At 37.7% G+C, this 22,928-nt stretch overlaps 1 protein-coding gene across 1 annotated transcript in view; it reads right to left on the minus strand.

Moving 5' to 3' along the window:
• Positions 1–750: 750 nt before the first annotated feature.
• Atp6v0d2 (ATPase H+ transporting V0 subunit d2) overlaps positions 751–22,928 on the minus strand; it is a 46,394-nt gene continuing 24,216 nt past the window's right edge. The window contains exons 3-8 of the mRNA XM_047560922.1: positions 12,362–12,540; positions 11,068–11,147; positions 9,647–9,724; positions 4,460–4,636; positions 3,003–3,077; positions 751–1,472 (exon numbers count right to left, since the gene is read on the minus strand). Of these exons, the coding sequence (XP_047416878.1) occupies positions 1,311–1,472; positions 3,003–3,077; positions 4,460–4,636; positions 9,647–9,724; positions 11,068–11,147; positions 12,362–12,540 (751 nt within the window). The 3' untranslated portion in view covers positions 751–1,310. The remainder of the gene's footprint in view (positions 1,473–3,002; positions 3,078–4,459; positions 4,637–9,646; positions 9,725–11,067; positions 11,148–12,361; positions 12,541–22,928) is intronic.

Raw genomic sequence — 22,928 nt, forward strand, 5'->3', positions numbered from 1 at the left:
GACACAGGCTTTTTTTTTTTTTTTTTTTTTGTAACATGGATTAAACTCAAGGGTGCTTTACTCCTGAGCTATATCCCCAGTCCTTTTTATTTTGCGATCAGACCTTTTCATTAGGTCTGATTTTTAACATGACCAAGTAAGAACAGGAAAAGTACTGTAGGATTAATTAAATTAATGTCTAATTGAAGTCATTGACACTGGGCTTTCTTATTTTTATGTATCACTATTTTTCTTTATGTTCAAAAATCCCCATCACTAAAATATTTTACTAAAAATTTTGGATTTCTATAGAAAAATTTACTCCTTTATTTATACATCTAATTGTAGATATATGTGGATGTATAATCTCTATGTTCTCACTTAAAGAATTCTCAAATATCTTACATGTTTAATTTTTTTGGGGGGTGTGGGGGTGCTAGGGATGAAACCCAGGACCTGTGCATACCAGGCTAGTGCTTTACCTACCAGAGCTACACCCCAGCCCTATGTGTGTTTAATTTTTAAAGCATAGTGAACAGAGATTTTATAGTTAGGAATTTTTTTTTTATATAATTAAAGAAAGGATTTGAGCAGAGTTTTGTTGCTTTTACTCATTTGGGACACTACTCTTTACTGAGGTTTTATGGAGAACCCATGCTCTACAAACAATCTGTGATTTTTTGCTTTTGAAGGAATAAAAAACAATTAGTGGTGTTATTTTTCTTCTTGGATAAAGAATGAAGGACACAAGAGAGACAATGTTCCTTTTTATTTAAAGAAAGTTATGAGAAACTAATTTATTAACAAACTTAACACTACTTGCATCAAGGGAATTGTGTAGCATTCTCAATTCTACTTGCCAAAATGTCTTAGAAGAATAAATGTAGCATTTCTCATTAAATGTGGTCCATGTTGGCTACGTCCAGCTTTGGCCTTTTATGGGCGTTGGTGAGGAAAAGGCAGTTAAAAAGCAAAAGAAATTTTCAGGATTTGGGCCTGTGGAGGAGCGTGGAAAAGTAAGAATATAATACTTTAATTAGGTCTGATTTTTAACATGACCAAGTAAGAATAGGAAAAGTACTGTAGGGTTAATTAAAATCAGTGTCTAAGTGAAGAATGAAACATAAATTTGGAAACAAAATTTAAAGCTGCTTAACAAAAGAAATGCTTTGTTTCAGGTTGGTTGATTGGGTTTGTAGTAGATCTAGAATTCACCAAGGTACAGTGTGGCTTACTTTTGTACAATTTAGATAATGTCACATAATTCCATTTATTGTCCTCAGTAACTTTTAACATTTGTGATTATCTGCATTTGCAGCCTCCATAATGACTTATAAAATTGGAATGTAACTGTTGATTTTAGTTCGATGTCTCTGGGAAATGCATTCTGCTATCCACACAACGTTTCTCATTTCTTGTTCCTTAAGTTTCACGTATGCATAAAACACACCATAATGAAACTGCCTGTTGAATGCCAGCACATTCATTTGTACCTGAGGAAGAAAAAAAAAAAAAAAAAAAAAAAAAAACCACGGACAATCAATTTCTCTGGAACATATTGCATTTATGAAATAAATTTTAGCTACAGACTGGCTTCTGCTCAATCAGTGTTTATTTGAATTTAAAAAGATAATGTCCACATTGGGCCAAACAGAAGAGGAAAACCACTCAGCAAGTTTTGAAGGAAGAGTGTCACTTTGACGAATACAGAAAATAGCACTTTAGAAAGCAAGTGTACACACTAATAAGACAAGTTCCAAATTTTAGCCAGCACTGCTGCTAGCATAAAGATTTCTAGGTGTATTTTGGAATGTGTGTCTAACTTTGTACTAATATTTGTCTGGCTTCCAGCTAGTGGACTTGTCTCAATTGGGTAAAGTATTTATTCTTGGCGACAACATTTAAAAATTTAAGAAGGTATTTAGGGTGTCTAACTCCCCTCCAGGCCAATGTCACAGGCTCCTGGAATTTAGACTGAGTGATATTATGAGCTTGTTTAGGATACTTGGCAGCAACTTTCCATATGGTTGAATTGTTTTATTCTGTAAAAGCTAAGTGAGCAAACAAAAATTGTCAAAAATAATTTTTTAACTGGAATAAAGTTGAAAATTCCTTCATTTGTTTCCATTTTGACATTCAGGATGGAAAAAAGGAGGAGAGGTACTCAGTTCCTCGTGTAGCTCTAAAAACACTGCGCAAAACAGTCAGGAAGCTGAGGATGCCTCTGTTCTCAGGAATAGACACTTACTCCTGTGAAGGGCAGCTTCCTTAGCAGCCTCTTTTGCAGCAGTGGTACAGGAGTGTGGAATTTAAAAAGAGCCCTAATATATTGGGTAATTTGCATTGTTGTTACTTTTTTCTATGATAGACATGAGGAAAGAGCCCAAACTACTTTCCAGAGCCAGTGCAACCCTATTATTAGTTTCAGTCAGATTGAGATGAAAGGTCCAGTGGTTTCAGAGAAATGAATACACAAGAAACATTCTGGAGATTTGGGGGAATTTACCTAGTTGGGGGAAACACTTTTGTTAAAACAGTACTGCGGTTCAGGAATTGACTATACATGAGTTAAGTACTCCTCTGCCTTTTTTAGGGAAAGAGAGGAGTCTAGACTCTCCAAATGGATTTCCATATAAATAAATTCCTAAGAGTTAAAATTGTGCCCATGTGTTTTAACCACAGAAAACCCTTCCTGAAGGGGAGATGGATTAGAATGAGATGTACCCAACAGTGAGTATTGTCAATATTTGATTGTGAGGCGGTATTGACCGGTTTCTCTAGCTAATTATGGAACAGCTATGTTCCTCTAGAGCTTCACAGGGTGAACATCTGTCTGTCTAGGACAATTCCATGTGAGGCTATCATATGTAAACCATAGAACCCTGGCAACCAAGTCATTCATTAATATGCTATTAATGACATCAGTTGGCCTGTTCAACTACAAAAAGAATACCCAAAGTAAGAGCATATTTAAACCCACAGTAAAGGTATGTTAACTGCTAGCATTTTTACTTGTATCATACCTCATGTTCATAAAACACATCTTCCAATGTCTTTCCCCCACTGCCACCTACAGCCTCAAACAAAGGCTTGTATACCTTGAAAACAAAGAGAAAGATTAATTTTAAGGAAATTTTCATTTATTATAAATGTATATGAATGCATTTTTCTAGAAACATAGAAATTGTGCATTTAGTTTTGAAAAAATCTATACCAGAAGGCTTGAATATTTTATGTAGGATCTGTGGCCTCTGGACAAAAGAGAAAAAAAAATCCAAATAATAAAAGTGTAGGTGAAATTCTAACCTCTTCACTTATTCAGAGCTACAAGGCAAGAGGCAAAAGCTGATATACTAGTCTCAATACACACTGTTAGAGTTAATTACACACTTAAGTTCTTTGGACTCAATGAACACTTACAGTTTGATCAACATGGGTTCATGAGTTGAGATGACAACTGATAAAAATAACATGAATTGGGGGGGAAAGCTCCTTTTAATATTGGGTTGAACAGTCTCATGCAATTACAGGTGAGGTGTTACGAAGGTTCATGTATCATTTGTTGACTTCTCTGTTTACTGGAGCGTTTCAGAAATCCACAAGAAAAGATGAGTGTCATTCTAGTCCAGGAAAAAGTTACCTGGAGGGTATGTAACTAACTGTCAGAAGTCAGAGGGAATGGAATCTGGGATGAGATGTGTAACCTTGAGCTGAGAAGCTTCAGGATGTCTTAGAGTGGCTAGATGCTGGCATAGGGGAAGGACCCAAGCAGTTCTCTTTCCTCTCCCAATTTCTTTCTTTTCTTTTTCCCCCAGTACTAGGAATTGAACCCACTAGAGCTTTATTTAACACTGAGTCACATCCCCAGCCTATTTGTTGTTGTTGTTTGTCTTGTTTTGAGATAGGGTTAGTTACTTAGGGTCTCCTTAAGTTGCTGAGGCTGGCCTTGAACTTTTGATCCTTCTACCTCAGCCTCCCAAGTCACTAGGATTATAAGTGTGCACCACCACACCCAACCCTCTCCTGATTTCTGCCATTCAGCAAAAGGAGTGGAAAAAGTCCATGCATATCCCCATATCTGTCCTGTAGTCCAGGTAAATATTTGGCCCCTTGCCCTCCCTGTTTCCCCAATGGATACTTGAAAGGACCACTGGGTCAGGATACTGCACATAACTTTGACATGAGCTCACATTTCCAGAACACCACACCAGTCTCTTGGGTAACTTGGTTTATTGAGCACTTCAAAGGAGTGCTCAGATGACTACTCCTTAGAGATTTAAACAAATACTTGCTTGGCAGGAACCTTAAAAAACACACACTTGGACCAGAAACTTGAAGTATGTCTTTGGGAGGGAAGATTCTTTGCTACCTAATAGACTATAACTTCTTTTGACAGAAAGTGCAAATTTGATGTGTGGGTTTCTAAAGTGCATGTGAAGGAATCACACAGGTACTCAGGGCACCTGGGGTAATCACGTACTCCGTAATTATCTGCTACTCTCTTCATCTGGTCAAAGTCTTCCACTTGGGCCAGCAAGCGTAACCCCTCAGGATGCAGCTTGCCACAGGTCGGATAGAGGATCTCCCGGTCTTCTTTGCTCAATTCAGTGCCGAAGGAGTTAAGAGTGATGATAAAAGCTCGTCTGTCAGCCTCAAACTGAATTTGTAAGACAAAATCAGTAAAATCCAATAATCTACGAAATAGTATAAACAGAACCCTAAGCAGACATTCATTTCTGAAGTGATTTGCTTTCCTTTCCTGACTTCTGTCTAATTTGAATGCAGACATATGTTATTAATGTTCCCCTAGTCTCTTTTTAGAAAGGAGTAACTTTGCTTCCCAGAGTAGGATCTCATAGTGGGGTGGTGGACCATGACCCTTGAAACCCCACCAAGTTTTATTTCCCAGATACTCTGCATCTCTGCCATGTAGGTTACTACAATCACATAGAAATGGAGAATAATACTGTAAAAATGGGAAAAATACCTATTATAGTCCAATAAGGGCTAGAATAAGACAATGTAAGTGGAAGTGCCTAGCACAGTGTTTGAGGGAAACAGTGCATTTCATACAAGTTAACATCTCTTTCTAAATGTTGTCAGTATAATTGTGTGTGTGTGTGTGTGTGTGTGTGTGTGTGTGTGTGTATGCGTGCAGTGCTGGGGATTGAATCCAGGGTCTCATGCGAGCGAGGCAAGAGCTCTACCACTGAGCAATATCCCTAGTTCATAATTTTTACCATTTGTTTATATTTTCATGGTTTAGATTTTTAAATATCCTAGGTTAGATATAAAAGAAAATCCAACTCTGTAGCTAAGAATTCTATGGCTCAGGTGAGTTATCTTCTTCTCAGGGTCTATGTGTCCTTATTCATAAAATAATGGGGTTTGGCTACATGATCCTCTAGGTAAGTCAGTATAAAGCCTGTCTTCTCTGTACTAAACACCACTAGGCACCTGAGTTCCCATCCTCATGTAAGATCTAGTTCATCTAATCACTCATTCTAGAGACTTCCTTTCTATTTATTTGCTGTCCATGTTTTCACTGTCTCTTGGTTCTCCTTCTACCTACTCTGACCTTTCCATCTCACTCTATCCTTCAGGGATTCCTTTCCTGCCTACCCTGGTATCTTCATAGTCACTGGGTTCAGAAGCTTGAAGTGCCTTATACTTACACATTATTTAGAAATCTGTGCCTGTATTTTATGCTCACTGCACTCTTAGATCCTTGAGGGACCACATCTCTCTTGTTCCTTGTTCATTTTTTTAATAAACAATGCCCAACACAAAGGAATATCTTAACTGTTTACTGAATCCAACAGAACAGTCTGTTCTGTTACTACTTTTGAAGTTCTCTGATACTCTCTACAATGTTGTTACTCAAAGTGTTCCACAGCTCAGTAGCTTTGTCACTAGGAAGCCCGTTGAAATGCAGTCTCAGGCCACAGTCCAGACCTGCTGAATGAGAATTTGCTTTTTAATAAGATTCTGAAGTTATTCACCTGCACCCAGAAGCTGAAAAGAATTGCTCTATGCTATCCTTTAATCATTACTTATGATAATTAATCAGTGACAAAACCAGACTTGCAACAGATTTTACCGGAATTCTTTTGTTAGAACAGGTGTTTCCTATCAGAAGGAGAGTGAGAGTTAAGTTTTGTCTGATCCAATTTGATTGCTCTCATGGAAATTATGGGTGGGTCAGAAGCAGGGAGTGGCCCTATTGGGAAGCAAAGGCAGCTGCCTCTGGCTACTGAATATAACCAGTCCTGTCTGTAAGTTTAGACCTTGCAGGGACAAGATGAGAAATGCCAACAGGGAGATTCGCAGCAACAAGAAACCTTAAAATAAAAATTAGGGCAGGAGGAGCAACAATGGAGGTAATTGTCCCAGATGTTCTTTTATGTGTTTTCTAGTTCTAAGATGTTAGGATTTTGAGGAGAGAATTAGGGCAAGGTAAAGCACTGCAGATACGCAAGACAGCAGAGGCCGAGCCAGAGGAGGAGCCTGCACGAAGGAGGGCATGACATTTTGGAGGAATGGTTATAATTCAAACACTGGGGAAGCAATTAGAGAGGTGGGAGGACTCATAACTGGGGAGAGAACATGAAGGGCTTAACATGCCCTGTCAAGAACAGAGGACTTCAACAATAGTTGTGGGAACATTCTGTACACCTTCCAATTCCTTGTCCTTGTTACTACTTCTTCCCTCAGCCTGCAAGGCATGGACTCTGTACCATACCTCAGCATGTTGAAATCCTACCTGTGTTTGAGGGTCCCATCAAATGCCATTTTTCACAACAAGCCCTTATATTTCTTCCCTAATTGGACATGATTTCCTCTGAATCCCTATTATATATTTAAAAAAAATTTTTTAGTTGTCAAGGGACCTTTATTTATATATGTGGTACTGAGAATGGAACCCAGTGACTCACACATGCCAGGCAAGCACTCTACTGAGTCACAACCCTAGCCTCAGAACCCTTATTTATCTTTTTTTTTTTTTTTGCGGTACTGGGGATCGAACTCAGGGCCTTGTGCTTGCGAGGCAAGCACTCTACCAGCTGAGCTATCTCCCCAGCCCTCAGAACCCTTATTATATTTTAATTTTCCTTATAGTATAACTGTGTGCATATCCACTTTATCCACCTTGTTCTTCTAGACTAGAAGGTCTTGTGTGTGTGTGTGTGTGTGTGTGTGTGTGTGTGAATCCTCTCAGTGAAAAGAACTGTAATTTAAGAACTGTGAAAAGACTGTTCTTTGATCATCTCTAAGCAAAGTTTGACAGCATCTGACTACAGGAAACAAAATGGGGTGGTACTGGTTTGATTTAGTTCGTTTTCTTTGTGGGGAACTGGGTTCCCTGTGTGGCACAGTGTATGTTGGATGCCCTGTGTTTTTTCTTTCATACCACCCTAGAAATATTCATATTCAGATCATAACTTATTTTTTGTTGTTTTTGTAAGAGAAAATCAAACTGTTGACTTATTCACAATCATTGTCAGTTACACATCATACAGTTGGACTGATCGGGTCACACATTGCCAGTTCCTTAGAGTAAGAAGGATACACCTGGTGGGGGCCAGACAGCAGAGGTGTCCACGGCAATGGAAGGGTGAGGTGAACTGGAATCCAGCTCAACCTTATTAGCTACTGTTGTTTCATTAACCATTGGCAATAGATGGAAGAGCAGGAACAAAAGGTAATGGATACTGCGGTGCATTTGTCTTGAATATGAATCAACTTCTTCTGTTCATATGGAGGTATAATCTTATTATAATGAGGCCAAATTGTCACACACAAGTCTAGATTTATGCTCACTTCTACCATCTTAAATCTTTTGAAGAAAGATTCAAGTGAGATTAAATGAGCATGTATATGAAACTTTATAAATTGTAACTGTACCAACAAAAGGAAGGTAATTATATAATGAAAATAAATAAATAAATAAATATATATATATTGAACAAATCTACTCTGAACATATTATTAGAAAGGTTATAAGGTTGTCCAGCATGCCATGTACAGTTGTATAGAGGTAGTTGAATTTTTATTTTTGATATAATTTTTAAGATTCTATTCTAATTTGATAGTAGTATAAGGGTAGGAAAGAGAAAATGAGAACACTGGGCTTATAGAAGTTTGGCCAAATTCAGTGACAAACATTTTTCTAACACTATTCTGTCTTTTTACACTAGTGAGTATTACAAAAGCATAATACCTAGTGATTTCTGAATGTTTAGGCCATACAGTAGGATCTTTTTTTTTTTTTTTGGTGCTGGGGACCAAACCCAGGACCCTGTGCTTATAAGGCAAGCACCTTACCAACTGAGCTATCTCCCCAGCCCTACCGTAGGATCTTGCTTATGAATTAGTGCTTTATACAGGACAAGGGTAAATGGTAAAGCTGATGCCGAGGCAGAGGGCACAGCTGACAACCAGGAGCCAGGCTGCCTGGTTCAAATCCTGACATTATCACTTATAGTGGTGTAACAACAGGTAAGCCACTACCCTTCTCTGTGCCTCAGTTGTGCCTTTTGAAAACCAAATACTAAAATGCCCATTTTGTTGTGCACTTTGGAAGTTCAAATGAATTCATGTGTATAAAGCACACAGGATAGACTCTAGCACATAGCAAATGTTGGCTACTAATAATGCCATTTTCTACCTTTTGTAAGGTGATGAATTTTAACAAAATTTTTATTTTACATATTTCTAGGTATAAAATATACAAACCATTTCTAAACCATAGAAATGATGCCAACTAGAAACTAGTTTTGAATTATAAATAATAAGACTTTTCCAATAGGGAGACATTTATAATAAGTAAGACTTACTGTGTGGCTAAATTTATGAAAAGAAAGAGGACAGTTTCATAGGGTCGCTAGGCTACTCATATGATATGACCAGCATTAAAGAGACTAGCTCACTTTCTGATTTTCAGTTTGTCGTGAAAAAAAAAAAGTTATTTGTTTATTTGATACCTTCTTCCTGTGTCATACTGATAAGGACAAACATTTCTTTTGGAGTTCTCTAGTGATAAGATCTTTATTTCAAGCAGTGTTTTGGCTTTAAGAATTTCAACAGGGGATAGCTACATATTTTTAACTCTAAAATTTTAATGGTTAGATGTACAAGGAAAATTAATTTCATATATGCAGTATCAGAACATTAGGTTAAAATACATGCATATGATGCTCAGTTGTTGCTGCTTTTTTCTTATATTGCTTAGATTTTTCTTGAAATCAGAAATCTTTGAGCTATCTCAATCTCTACCCACCAGGGAAGTCAGCATAACTGGTAACCTAGTGATTAAAAAAGTTCTTTAGATAAAACTTAGTTTCAGAGGGCAAAACATCTCTGACCTGATCATTCATGCATTTGCAAACCAACCTTCATGCAAGAGGACCCCTCAGCACAGATGGAATCATAGTGATAAAGAGGAATTAAAGAGTATAGGATCTGCTACAGAGGTAGACAAATGAGCACTTTATCCCCAGTCCCAAGCAAATACTATTCTTAATTTAAGATATCAAATGACATATATAATAAAGTGTCTGCTTATTTTTACATGACTTCTAAGATAAAGAAATACAAGCAGGGTCAAAACAAGAAAGAGTATGTAAACACATTATTTGGCATAAAATATTCAGGGGCTCTTTCTCACCTCAAGAATGGGACACATAATTTCTGCTGTGACATCACCATGATTCTTACAAAATTTGTAGAATGCCTCAAGGTAAGACTGAAAAAGAAGAAAGATCATAAAACAATAAAATGAATATGTTTTCCTTTTGGAAATTTCTAAATCAGTTTTTCATGGGTTATTAAATGCTTTAATGGCAATTGAATTATTTTTTTCCAATAGGGAGACATTTTATAATAAATTTGGTAGAAACTTTCATGTTGCAGCATGTTGCACAGACTAAAAAAGAACTCCATAAAAGAACAAAATTGCACTTATCATAACTTATAATTACTTAACAAGCATTTTTTTTTCATGGTTCTTGAATTATTTCACATGGTTAATTCTGGCTATTCTAACTAGAGTGCCAAGTTCTTTTCTGAGCTTAGCAAGTGATTTTTGTGGCCCTGTGCTGACATTTAATCTCTTAGAGACAGGTTTGAGATGACTTGAGTGTGAGGACATATTGGAAAGACATTGGGTTGAAGGATCAGACTGCCAATGTGTGAATCCCAACTATCATGCTCACTAGCTAACTGACATCTGCCAAGGAAACCTTACATCTCCATGTCTCAGTTTTCTCACCTGAGGAATGGGTATGGCAGAAATCTGTTTGACTGGTAGATTAAGTAAGTTAGGGTCTAGAAATGGCTTAGAACAGTGCCTTCTGTTAGTTATATCTCAGGAGTACTTCCTTAAAGCCCATATGTCTCTTTATAAAAAGAAAAATTGCCTGTAATACAATACTTTTGAGAGAACCATGTGTTTGAGCTAAACATGCTATCCATAAATGATACGATATATTAATCTATCCTATGGGAGTATCCAAAGATGCTATGAAGGTTCGAATGGCAACGGGCAGATTTGCTCAGTCCACACACAGGACTTCTCTAATGGTGGCAGCACAGTCCAGACAGTTGGATTATGCAAAGTGGTGGATGTGATGTGATGGCCACCAGTTTTTCATTTTGGTATGCCGCACACTGTATTGTGTGGGCAGGTTAACTGTGAGATGTGGGGACTCTATAACAGGATCAATGACAGAGATGGACACCATATAACAGAAGGTTTACTATGCATGCTGGTTGCTTTAAATGGATGATATGGTTTACCTCACTCTTTTATCCATCCACCTACCACTTTTCAATCAACACCTTTTATATTCTGGGCACTGTGCAAGGAGCTAGGAATACAGAAGCATAGGGCATGTTATTTCCTTTCAAAAATTTTGCTGGCTGAGGGAAGCTGCCATGCATATATATATAATGAAAGGACAGACCAAAAAGCATAGCTTAATTATTACAGAAGTTGGCTGATGGGCAAAGTAACTTTTGTTAATAAAGAACTCTAGTTATGATACATTGCATCATCAAGGAAAATATAATATTCAGGAAAACCATTACCTTATATAGTTTATTGCGTAGCAATTCAATATTCAGTTCATCTAGGGTATTTTCAGACATACAGTCTTGAAAGAATGGAGCTGAAAACGAAAATTACTATGCAAAATAAATAAACCCAAAGCAAGATTATAAACTGTAGATAATGTTTCCTGAACACACAACTCTGCTCACTACTAAGGAGAACACGATGGAGTTGCAATCCACAGACTCAGTAAGGCTAAGAGTAATTAGGATGATAGGAGTTACTGTTTATAGAGCATTTACTATGGATGAGGCCTGGACACTGCTTGCTGTACTAAACACTGAATTCATTTTGGCTTATTTAATCTTCACAAAACCTTGGAACTATTCACTGAAGGCTTACTTTTTGAAATCTCTCCCTTACAACTCCAACACATGGTTGGTTACCTAGTAGTAATATTTATCATTTATAACCTAATTTATGCGATTTTTGAGTTGTATTAAAATTATGTCATATTTACTTTCCAAAACTCTGTTATCACAAAATATCACAAGTAGTTCCAAGTCACCTTGGAGGGACCAGGCTGAGCCTGACTTCATGCTCACGACTGTTTGATTCTGGACTCACCCCCTTTCCACCAGGCTGTGCTGCCTTAGCCTCGGACATGAAGGGTGACACAAAGTTTTTTCTTCTTTTTTTTGCCTTTTAAAATTTCTGATTTAAAGGGCAATTATTTTGGCTGGGGGTGTAGCTCAGTGGTAGAGGGCATTCTTATTATGCAAGAGGCCTTGGGTTTAATCCCCAGCAAGTTAAAATAAAAGGCAACTATTTTGACAAAGGATTAACATTGAAATGAATGCTACTATTCAGATTTCCTGACAATAATAGATAAATAATACTCATAAAGTTATTCCTTTAGCATTTTTTTTTTTGGGTGCTGGGGATCGAACCCAGGGCCTTGTGCTTACAAGGCAAGCACTCTACCGCCTGAGCTATCTCCCCAGCCCCTTCCTTTAGCATTTTTAAAAATAAAATTGCTGTTGATGCAATTATAATGAAATAAACATTCATGGTTCAGGGTTTTCAAGTTGGGAGATGAGCCCCGGCTCCTCCACTATGAATGGTTCATATGTGACCCTAAGCAGGTTGCTTCACTTGTCTTGATCTGAAAAATGAGGGATTAGAAGAATTTTTAAATGTCCCCTCCACAACTGCAAATCTGTATAGTATAAAAGTGCATTCATGTTAAAAAAAATTGTGAACCGAAACCACATTTTCTACTGGCTAGGATAGCGTACGTACATGGGCAACTACATACTTATGCATGCATACCTAATGGTGTTTCAACCAGAATGGCGTTAAAGAGATCTGAAGTGGTCTCTGCGATGTTGACGGCTTCCATTTCTGTGAAACGGCCCAATGGGTGGCACTTGGCCAGAATCTCTTTCACAGATTTTTTCTGCAATGCACCATTCATGAGTAGAATCACATTGTCTATCATGTAACTGCACCTGGTTTAGGAGAAGACTCAAATATTAGAGAACCAACTGCATGAAGAAAAGAAGCATCCCACAAGTAAAAAATACAGTTCGAGCACAATCTCTTTCATTTTAAAAGGGGGGCATTTTTAAATTTTAAACTCTGAGGTTTAGGAGGTATGGTGGACAAAAATGTCATACTCATAGTTTGAAAAACTACATTCAACAACTAAGAAAGCTTTGGCTGGTTGGGCTGGGGATGTAGCTTAGAGGTAAGGCACTTGCCTACATGTGTGAGGCCCTGGGTTCAATATCCAGAACTGAAAAACACACTTAGCCGGTGGGAATATGCAAAAGATGGCTGTTATGCAGTAATTGTTAGATGTGGTAGGATGGAAGTGAGGGTGTGAAGTGTTTGGTTTATCCAAATGAACTACAGTCTTGAAGAGTTGAGAAATATAGAACTAGAGCATCTCACTCTACTTAAAAACTGACTATTCAAATCTACAATGAAGCCTATTGCAGAAAATTCAAAATTTATGTTAAAAGTATTCTGTATTCCTTTCCTCTTTTGAGACAGGTAGTGAATTTTCTAGCCACCCATTCCATGTCCTCAAGAGTCCTTAAGTTTATATTTTTTTGTGATTTCTTTACTTGATATAAGCACTGCCCAGAAAACTGGGTGGATGTGTTTGTTTGCTCATGTTTCTAGCACCTAAGATATTTTAAGAAATAATATTGGGAAATAAAGGAGACCCAGTCCCTTCCTTCACATAGACTATAGTTCAAGGTAGGAGATAACTTAACAAAGAATCATTTATAATAAACTATAATGTAGCATACTTGCTACGCAAAAGAGTGTGTGGCAATTGAGTTTGGGCCCTCAACTAGTCCAGGAATCAGACTTCCTGTGGAAGTAACATTTCAGTTAATACTTGAAAAACAAGTAGGAGCTTTGCAGGCATAAGGAGCTGGACCCTGGGGGAAAGTGTGTCAAGGAGGAAGGAAGAGCATTTGAAAAGTCCCTGACAACACAAGAATATTCAGGATTTTTTTTGCCAGTTGCTGAAACTCGAAATGGGGCTGAGGCAAACATGCTGGGTCCTAGAAGAACAGATGAGGAATTTGGATGTCGAGAATAAGGAAGGATACCGAATACCTTTAAAAGGAAGGGAGTATTATCATCTGTGTACTAAATATTAGAACAGGAGAAGAAATAAACACACACATGTAGTGTGAGATGCTATGTAAAACTTACCTTATTTAATTTTGACAAGAACACTGTAAGGTAGGATCTATTATCATTTCCATTTTACAGATAAGCAGCCAAGACCCAGAGAGACACAAACGTAGCCCATGATAACACACACAGCTACCAAGTGGGCAGCTGAGAATCAAACTCAACTGGGACCCTACTCATAATCCTTATATCATGCTGCTTTTAATCATCAAGGATGATGCATAGGTTTCTAGCAATTAGATTTGGGGGCTATTTAATGAGATGAGTGCATTGGAGGATGAGGAGGTTGCACTGGGTACAGATATTTTGAGTGTAATGAGTTTAAGTTGCCCAGGAGATATCCAAGAGGAGATGCTAAGCAAGCCTCAGAAGTCTGAATCCTGGAGACAGTGGTAGACTAGAGGCACTTGGGAAGGTCAGGAGGGAGGGATTATACTTATCTCTTTATTTACTTATACATTTATTTTTGTACTGGGGATTAAACCCAAGGGTGCTTTATCACTGAGTTACATCCCTAGCCCCTATAGTCCTTTTATTTATTTTATTTTTTATTTTTAGTTTTTAATTTTGAGACAGGGTTTCACTAAGTTGTCCAGGCCAGCTTCGACCTTGTGATCCTCCTGCCTCAGCCGCTTGAGTTGCTGGAGTTATAGGTGTGAACCACTGTACTCAACAAGGAGGGAGTCGTTAAGGTGGAAGCCGAAATTTTGGGAATGACCAAGATTATATCCCAGAAGGCATGTAAAATGTTCTTTCCTGAGAACTCTGGGGAGCTCCAATATTTAAAGACCCTGATGAAGAAAACTTAGACAATCAGATGGAAGAACTGGGGTGTGAACTCTAGAGAGGAGTTCTAGAAAGAAGTGGTAGAGTTGTCAAATGGCTCGATATGTCAATGAAATAAACATCCCTAGATTCAGCAACAAAAAGGTCATCCGTGAACACATGAAAACACCTTCAGTGAAGTGTGTTTGTGGTAGAGAGAAGGGGAAGGAAGGCAGAAACCTGACCACTATGTCTTTGAATGGGAAGTAAGGAGGTCAAAGAGAGAATTTCTGTATTTCCATGTGGCTCTTTCCCCTTATCACAAATTGACTGAAAAGTAAGGGGAAAGAGCTATATGAAAATACAGGGACCAAGGGAGTTTTGGCTTTGAACTTTAGTATTTTTTTAAGGTAGGAGAGAAGCAAAGATATTTAAGGGCTGAATGGAAAGGAGGTGGTGGAGAAGGTGGGTTTGCAGACAGGAAGAGGGAAGGGATAGTCAACCTGAGGTCCTCAAGGTTTGACAGTGACAGGCCTGAACCTCGGTCACAAGACAGACTTGAAAAATGACATCTTGCAATGGATTAAAATTAATCTGGACACTTAGAAGCACTGTCTGCAGAATGACTTTATGGGTTACAGACTTTTTACACGAGGTTTGATTTCTGGGTAGAAAAGTGAGTCTCCTTCTCTGTGGAACTTCTGCAGTTTACCCCAATAAAAATTCTAACTAAAGAAGTTTTTGAAGCAGGCAATTATCCCTTTATAAAAAGCACATGACTGTACAGTTTCTTCACCTCCCAAACAGCAGTACCAAATTTAGACATTATGGAATTTTAGAATCCTTTTTATCTCTTGAAAATGATATTAAAATGAAAGTGCTTATTTAACTGTCCCTTTATGGCTCAAAAGCAATTACCTGAGAAGGGAATTGCTAGCACTTAATAATCCTTAGCTGGCTCTAGACATTTAATTGTTCCCCACAGCACCTCTGTAATGTAAAAGCATATGAGCTGTTAACATGTCCAGTCTGCAGAGGGCTAAGTAGACTGATGTTGATGGGTGACAAATGTCAATGCCATGAGCAGGATTTCACCCAGATGGAACAAATAAGCCTGTGCTTATACAGGGTTGTGCATTTGTGTGTATTGAGCATGCTTGTTGTTATTTTTGTTACTATTAATAGAGTGGCTACGCCCTGTATTACAATAACTATGAGCTTTATAGGTTGGATTCAATTTTATTTCCATTCATTATTTGAGTGACTTTGTTTCTAAGATGGGACAGTAATACCAGTTATCGTGATGTTCAGGAAATTAAAGACAAACCCAGGGCTTGGCTCTTTCTGGGGGCAGAGGTCTCTTTCCTGTCCCCTTCCTTCTCCCCATCAGACATATGCATCAGATATATCATTATTATTGGCAGTTGGGGTAGGAAGGTAACCTGTCCAAGACAGTTTATTTTGCTCCAGACTGTAGTCCTTATAGACCTCCAGGGCCATGTCTATGCTGGCAAGAATGAAATAATTGCCAATTTTTGATCTTCAAGACATCTAGTTATTCACCTAATTCAAACCCATCATGTTTCAGATCATTGTGTTCATAAGTAGTGACAGCCAGGGTCAGTGCCTAATCAGTCAGATTAATTTTCTCCTATTTATGGTCTATACAAATATCCTTATTTTCAGCCTTTTTAAATGTGTTACTCTGTAACTCTGATATAGGTACCTGTGAATATCATAAACTCACCTAAAACTGATAGACTATATTACTCAATTTCAAACATTTTAGGTTGTAAAAATATATTTTTTAAATTCTAAATCTTTTAGAGGCACTTTTTTTTTTTTTTTTTTTTTTTTTTTTACTATGTGGCAGGCATTATATGTATTGCTGAATTAGAGGAACTTTCTCTTGTGGGTAATATTTTAGTACTTCAGTGTCCTAGCAAAAGCTGGGAAATAACTGTGCTTTGTGACAAAGGTCTTCCAAGAAACAGAGTCTAGTGAAGACCTCCAGTGTGCTGTGCCACACCAACCAGGGAGTGGTCCCATAGTTTGTTCTGTGCCCTAAGGCCTTCAGTGCCTGAGGGCTGTACATCATGGAATGGAGAAAGTTGGGAAAAGTACACTTGGGGAGAAGGACAATTGTGAACAGGAGGTGAAAGGCATGATGCCCTTCCTGCAAGTTCTCTTAGGCAGTTCTAGTTCATATAGTCATTTAGGATCTGGAAGATGGTCACTTTGCAATTATTCCCAACTCCATAATACTGGGAAAGCTACCCCACACACCTAGGGAGACAGGTACCACAGTAGGAAAATTGCTAACCTAGAGAGTATTCAAAATTACTTACTAGGATGACTTTTAATTTCTTTTTTCTTTTCTTGCACTACTGAGATTGAACCCAGGGGTGCTCTACCTCTGAGTTACATTCTCAGCTTTTTCTTTTGGAGCAGGTGCTCGCTAAATTAACCAACTACCCTCAACTTGTGATTCTCTTGCCTCAGGCTCCCAAGTAGCTGGGATGATAAGGGTGTGCCACTGCACTGGCTTAATTTTTCTTTAATTTTAGTATTTTTAAATGCACATATTAGAATTTTTGTGCATTTTAAAATTACTGGGGTGCATAATCAAAGGATGGTGATTACTGATCTAAGAAGACAAAAAAGACATTGGACATACACAATGGTTATTAGCCACAATGTCATTTGTCCCTCAGATAAAATCCAAGAGACTCTTAGTGCAGAGTTTGATTTCCGATGTGCTAATGAGCACTGAATCAGAGTGAGCAGAGACAGAGGTAAATTCAGGCCTTTAAAATGGAATCAAAGGGAAAAATTGTGGAGGGGGTTCATTCTGGCCCATAGAAGTATTCCAAAGCTTCCTTGTAGAGCCTTTCGCCTCAGTATCCCAAGTAGCTGGGATTATGGGCAGGCACCACTGTGCCCAACTATCCTATTATGAACAGCTTAAATTAGTATGGCATATTTGTAATAATTAATGAATCCATATAGGCACATTATTCTTAACTCAAGTCCATCGTTTATTAAAACTTCTTTAGTTTTAACTTAATGTCTTTTTCTGTTCCAGGATCCCCTCCAGGACACCACACTGCATTAGTTATCATATTTTTTCAGGACTCTCTGGGTTGTGGCAGTCTCTCAGACTTGTTTTTGACAACCTGAGGAGTACTGGCCAGAGATTTTATAGGCTGCCTCACTACTGGGAGTTGTGTGTTTTATTAAAAGGTTTGGGCTGTGGCCACACAGGTAGAGTGCTATTTCATCACATCACATCAAGGGGATGTATTGGTATCACCATTATTTGTGACTGTCAATGTTGATCTTGATCACCTGCCTCAGGTAGTATTTGTCAGATGTCTCCAAAGTAAAATTACTCTCCCATCTTTTTCCATATTTCATTTTTTGGAAGGAAACCTCCATGCCTTCATGTTCAGCATACTTAAGAAGTAGGGAAGCCAGGCTGGAAAATAGCCAGACACCAGTCTCTTAAAAATTTTAAATAAATGTGAAAGCTGGGTTCATTGGCACATGCCTGTAGTCCCAGTTACTTGAGAAGCTGAGGCAGAAGGACCACTTGAACCAAGAAGTTCAAGACCAGCCTAGGCAACATAGCAGTACCTCACCTCAAAAAGGAAATAAATAAAATTAATTATATCAAAAAAAAAAAAAAAAAGGATAAAAGAGGGATTTGTGGTTCCTTTCCTCAAGGGCAGAGTATCTACATAAATCATTTAGAATTCTTCACCAAGGGAGTTTTGTCCCTTCATCCTTATTTATTAATTTGTTTAATCATTTATTTATACCAATATAGATTCATAGATATTTATTTTATACCTGGGGTGATAATTCTATGCTACTTTGTTGCTTCAATTGTTCCGGACTTTGGCCTCTTGGAGTTCCTTCACTTGGCTCCTTTGATGTACCCGCAACATTGTGGTGTGTGTTTGTTCTTATTTGTAGCACTTTCTTACTTTACAGTACTATGAGGCAGTCAGGCTCATCTTGAATACTTCCTGCCTTAGTCCTAGAATTGGTTATTTCTCCAAGGACATCTGGTTCCTCGCCTGGGAGAAGGGCATTATAAATCAAGGTTTAGGCATGAGCTGAGCTTGTTACTAGGTTGTTGTTCCTTTCAGGTCCTCTCAGCTAGCAGAGCAAAGAAATATTTATGTGTACAATTAACCAAGGATGCTATTTTGACATGATTCTCTTTCAGTACGTTCCGCTCAAAGTTCTCAACCATGGCCACACTTTTCTTCTAACATGTAGAAGCAGACTTCTTGCAAATCTTCAACTCTAATCAAAATCTCTCTCTCCAGTCTTAAATTCATATTTTCTTTCTCTCTCTCTCTCTCTCTCTCTCTCTCTCTCTCTCTCTCTCCCCCCCCCCTTCTCTCTCTCTCTCTCTCCCTCTTCCTCTCTCTTTCTTTTTTGTGGTGCTAGGATCAACCCAGGGCCTTATTCATGCTAGGCAGGCACCCAGCCCCAACCCACATTCTTGTACTTTCTTTTTGTGGATATGACTGCCTGATTTCCCCACAGGGCCCTTGATCATGTGATCTTAAAACTTTAAGGTCACTAATCTCTCCTTCTTCTGTAATCCCTTTCTTTATCGGTAATCAGAATGAAACACAAGTTTTTCATTCTTGTATATAAAGTCCTTCATTAATTGGTCTGTGATTTCTTCTCCAGTTACGATGTGGATAAAATCATTAAAAACAAAGTGTACATTTCAGAAGAGAAAATAGGACAGACCTCTGAAAAATTCTTAAGGGGCAGAAAGGAGACTCTGCAAGATAGAATGGGAAGGAGTTAGAATGGTAAAAGGAATGAAAAGAAAAAGGGTCATCACAGAATGACTGGGACAAGGATGTCAACAACTGTAAGTGCCATGGTGAGTTGGGAAGGGGCTGAGAAGGGCCTGAAAAGCATCCTTGGGCTTAGCAACTAGCAGGGTTTTGGTGACATGATGGGAAAGGAAACAAGACTGAAGTGGATGAGTAAACAGAAATTAGAGGGGAGAGATTATTCTTTTCAACAAACTTGGCCTCATGGGAGGAGAAGGAAAAGACTTCACAGGGTTACCAAGCAAAAATCAAAACATGCATATAAAAGCAGTCTGTCAATGGTGCATGGTGATGCATACCTCTAATCCCAGGATGTTGAAGCAGGAGGATTGCAAGTTCAAGGTCAGACTGGTCAATTTATTAAGACCTTGGTTTCAACAATAGCAACAAAATAGCAGATTGTAAATTTAAAAACAAACAAACAAAAAACATTGTCACAGAAGAAGCCTGAAGTCTGGGGTTTGGAACAGATAAACCTGATTCTAAGCTTAGTTCTGTCACTTAAAAACCAGTTTGTCAAGTATTCCATTTCCTCAGCTTAAAAATGAAAATATTTGTTCAATTTTGAATGGTTGGCATCAGGATTTGTAAATACTTATGAAAGCACTGGTAGAGTGCTGCCCCAAATAAAGGAAGGTAATATGCTCTTAGAGAAAGATGTTTTCCTATAAAAGATCTGGGCAGGATAGGAGTAGAAAATATAAACCACATGATCTTTAGCATAAAAAAATGTAAGGTTTTACACATGTTTTTAAGTCTGAGATTTCTGCATTTATGAAGTTTTACATTTAGTTCCAGCTAAAGGAATCCTTTTGGGCGGGACTCGGCAGTGAATGCCTATAATTCCAGTTGTTCAGGAGGCTGAGGCAGGAGCATGGCAAGTTCTGGGCCAGACTCGGCAACCTAGTGCAGTCCTGTCTCAAAATAAAATGAAAAGAGAGATGGGTGGAGCTATAGCTCCATGGAACACTTGCCTAGCATGCACCAAGCCCCACCCCCGAATCCTTTTAAAAGTTGCCTATTGCTCTTAGACAATGGGAGGGTATCAAGCCAGTGTGACGTGGAGACGAGGAATGGAGTATGCAGTCCTGTGGAAGACTGGAACATAACAAGACACTAAATCATGCTACCTGTAGGATATTAATCCTCAACTCTGATTTATATTTACAGTGAAAGGCCTATTACTATTCTGTTCTGCATCTTAAAAACCTAGAGTTGCCTTTTGCGATAGTTTTTCTAAAAAATATGATGCTTTTTAAAAGATATCTGAAGTTCAGAAGGCCTAATGATATCTCTTTGAGAATATAATCATTAATTTCAAAACGAAGTTTGCTAACAGGTTGTCAGAAATAGTAATCACTATTATATGTAAAAAGGCCCAAATCTCTTTGTTAGATGAAGGTACTTCAAAAAACTCAGTCTGATCTGCTTCCTTTGGTCCCAAATAAATAGTAAATTACTTGGTGATTGCAACAGATTATCTAAAAGCATTGTCTTAGGGGAGTCACATCCTTAATCAGGCCTTGTTTGATACAGGTTCCTTTCTACCTATCAGGTCTGGTCAGCATTTTTTTTAACCTGCAAAATATAATATATTGTACTCTCAATGACAATGATACTGTTTGAGGTGATCTGAACTATGGGATATGTTGACTAAGTTACATTTGTACTTAAGGAAAATACTGAGATGGGGACATAAAGTGAATTTTCTGGGGTAATTGTTCATGGAAAGAACTGATGTGTGTGTGTGTGTGTGTGTGTGTGTGTGTGTGTGTGTGTATAATAACTTCATGTACTTTCTGTAAATTATTTTATTCTTCAATGAATCTCCTCAGTGAACAGTGTTGAGTCATCCTTATCAGACCTACCCTGTATTTATTGTAATATGGACAACAAGGGCTATTATACTGGAAGTATTTCCCAACATGTTAATTTTTTTAATGAACGTTTTCCTTGATTACATTGGTAAACATTTTGTTAAACCTTAGATACACTCAATCTAGGGTTAAGCACATATGAATGCTCACATGGGGGAAGCCCAGCCATTTTGCCTGATTTGGTAAATAGTCTGCTGAGATTTAGAATATCCCCATAAACATTCTGCTCCCTCTTGCATTTTTGGTAACATTTCCTATTTTTTGAAGCTTCTTGCTCTCTTCATTTTAAAAATAGGAAGTGAAAATGTATTTTAAAAAACAATTTTTGCTGTCACATTCATTTTTCTTCTAGCAAAATAAAATACTGAAAAATTATTCAGAAGTCAGCAAGGCCTATTATAGCATATTTCAGAGCAAGAATGCTGATCACTCTACCTTTCCCAAATCCTTGGTAGTTGTGGAATCTTTAAATTCTTTAGTATTTTAGATTCTCTACAATCTTGATCTAAACCATCCATGTGCATTAAAAATTCTTCAAACTTATTCATTCTTTTCTACTTTGGTATCTGGGTTCTTACTCATCTCTAGATGTATAAAGTTGCTAAAAGTCCAAATCCTTCTCATCCTTTAGAGCTATATTCAAATATCACATTTTTCCTTAAGCTTTTAAAACGTCTCCACTGAGAGTGATATTTTTCTTTTTCTCTAAATTTTTGTATTTATATTTATCCTGGGGTAAAATTAATTTTCCACAAACATTGGCAGTAGAGTGATGAACATGAGGAACAGTCAGCATGCTCATTCACAAATATTTATCGCATATTTAATATGACATAAGACCTGGATTCCAGTACTAATTCTACCACTATTCAACTTTGTGCTCTCGGGTAAGCCATTGTTTTATTTTTTGCCAATGCATTTTAATTATATAGAATAATTGGGTTTCATTATTACCCTATATACATGTATGAGTATATTACTGGTGTGACTGTACCATGTACAGCCAGAGAAATGAGAAGTTATGCTCCATTTGTGTACTATGTGTCAAAATGTATTCTACAGTCATGTATAACTAATTAGAACAAATTAAAAAATAAAAATATAATAGGTTTCGTTGTGGTATATTTGTACATGTATATAACACACTTTGTATCCAACCCCTACCCTCCTCTCCCCATGGTTAAGTTGCTTTATATATTCATTTTAAATATAGTTATTTGTAGCTAATTCTTACCCATCTTTATTAACTATAATATCTATAACATGGAGACTTTATTGAATATATTTCTTGTGACCTCATAGGGGCATGAACTCTTTATTGCACAGAACAGGTACAATTATTACTTTTTCAATTGATGAGTAAATATTTTTCCATGTTCATACCAGTATGTTAACTCATGGTGAACAAAAGTAAAGGAAATAACTGGTTAACTGGAATCTTAATCCTGAGTTCCTTTAATAGAAGTCATAGCTGTCTATTCCTTGAATTTTCTGTAATGTATCCTCCCAGGAGAATCATCATAATATTAAAAAGATTGCTCCAGCTTTGCTTGTATTTTTGCCAATGCATGGAATATTATGGTAACTCCGAACAAAAATAATGGAGGGTTCTTCTTTTCAGTTTGGCTGTGCATGCTGTGAGTGGACCAAGTGGACCTTTTATAGCCTTTTCTA

Source organism: Sciurus carolinensis, chromosome 1 (assembly GCF_902686445.1).
Source record: "Sciurus carolinensis chromosome 1, mSciCar1.2, whole genome shotgun sequence".
NCBI lineage: Eukaryota > Metazoa > Chordata > Mammalia > Rodentia > Sciuridae > Sciurus > Sciurus carolinensis.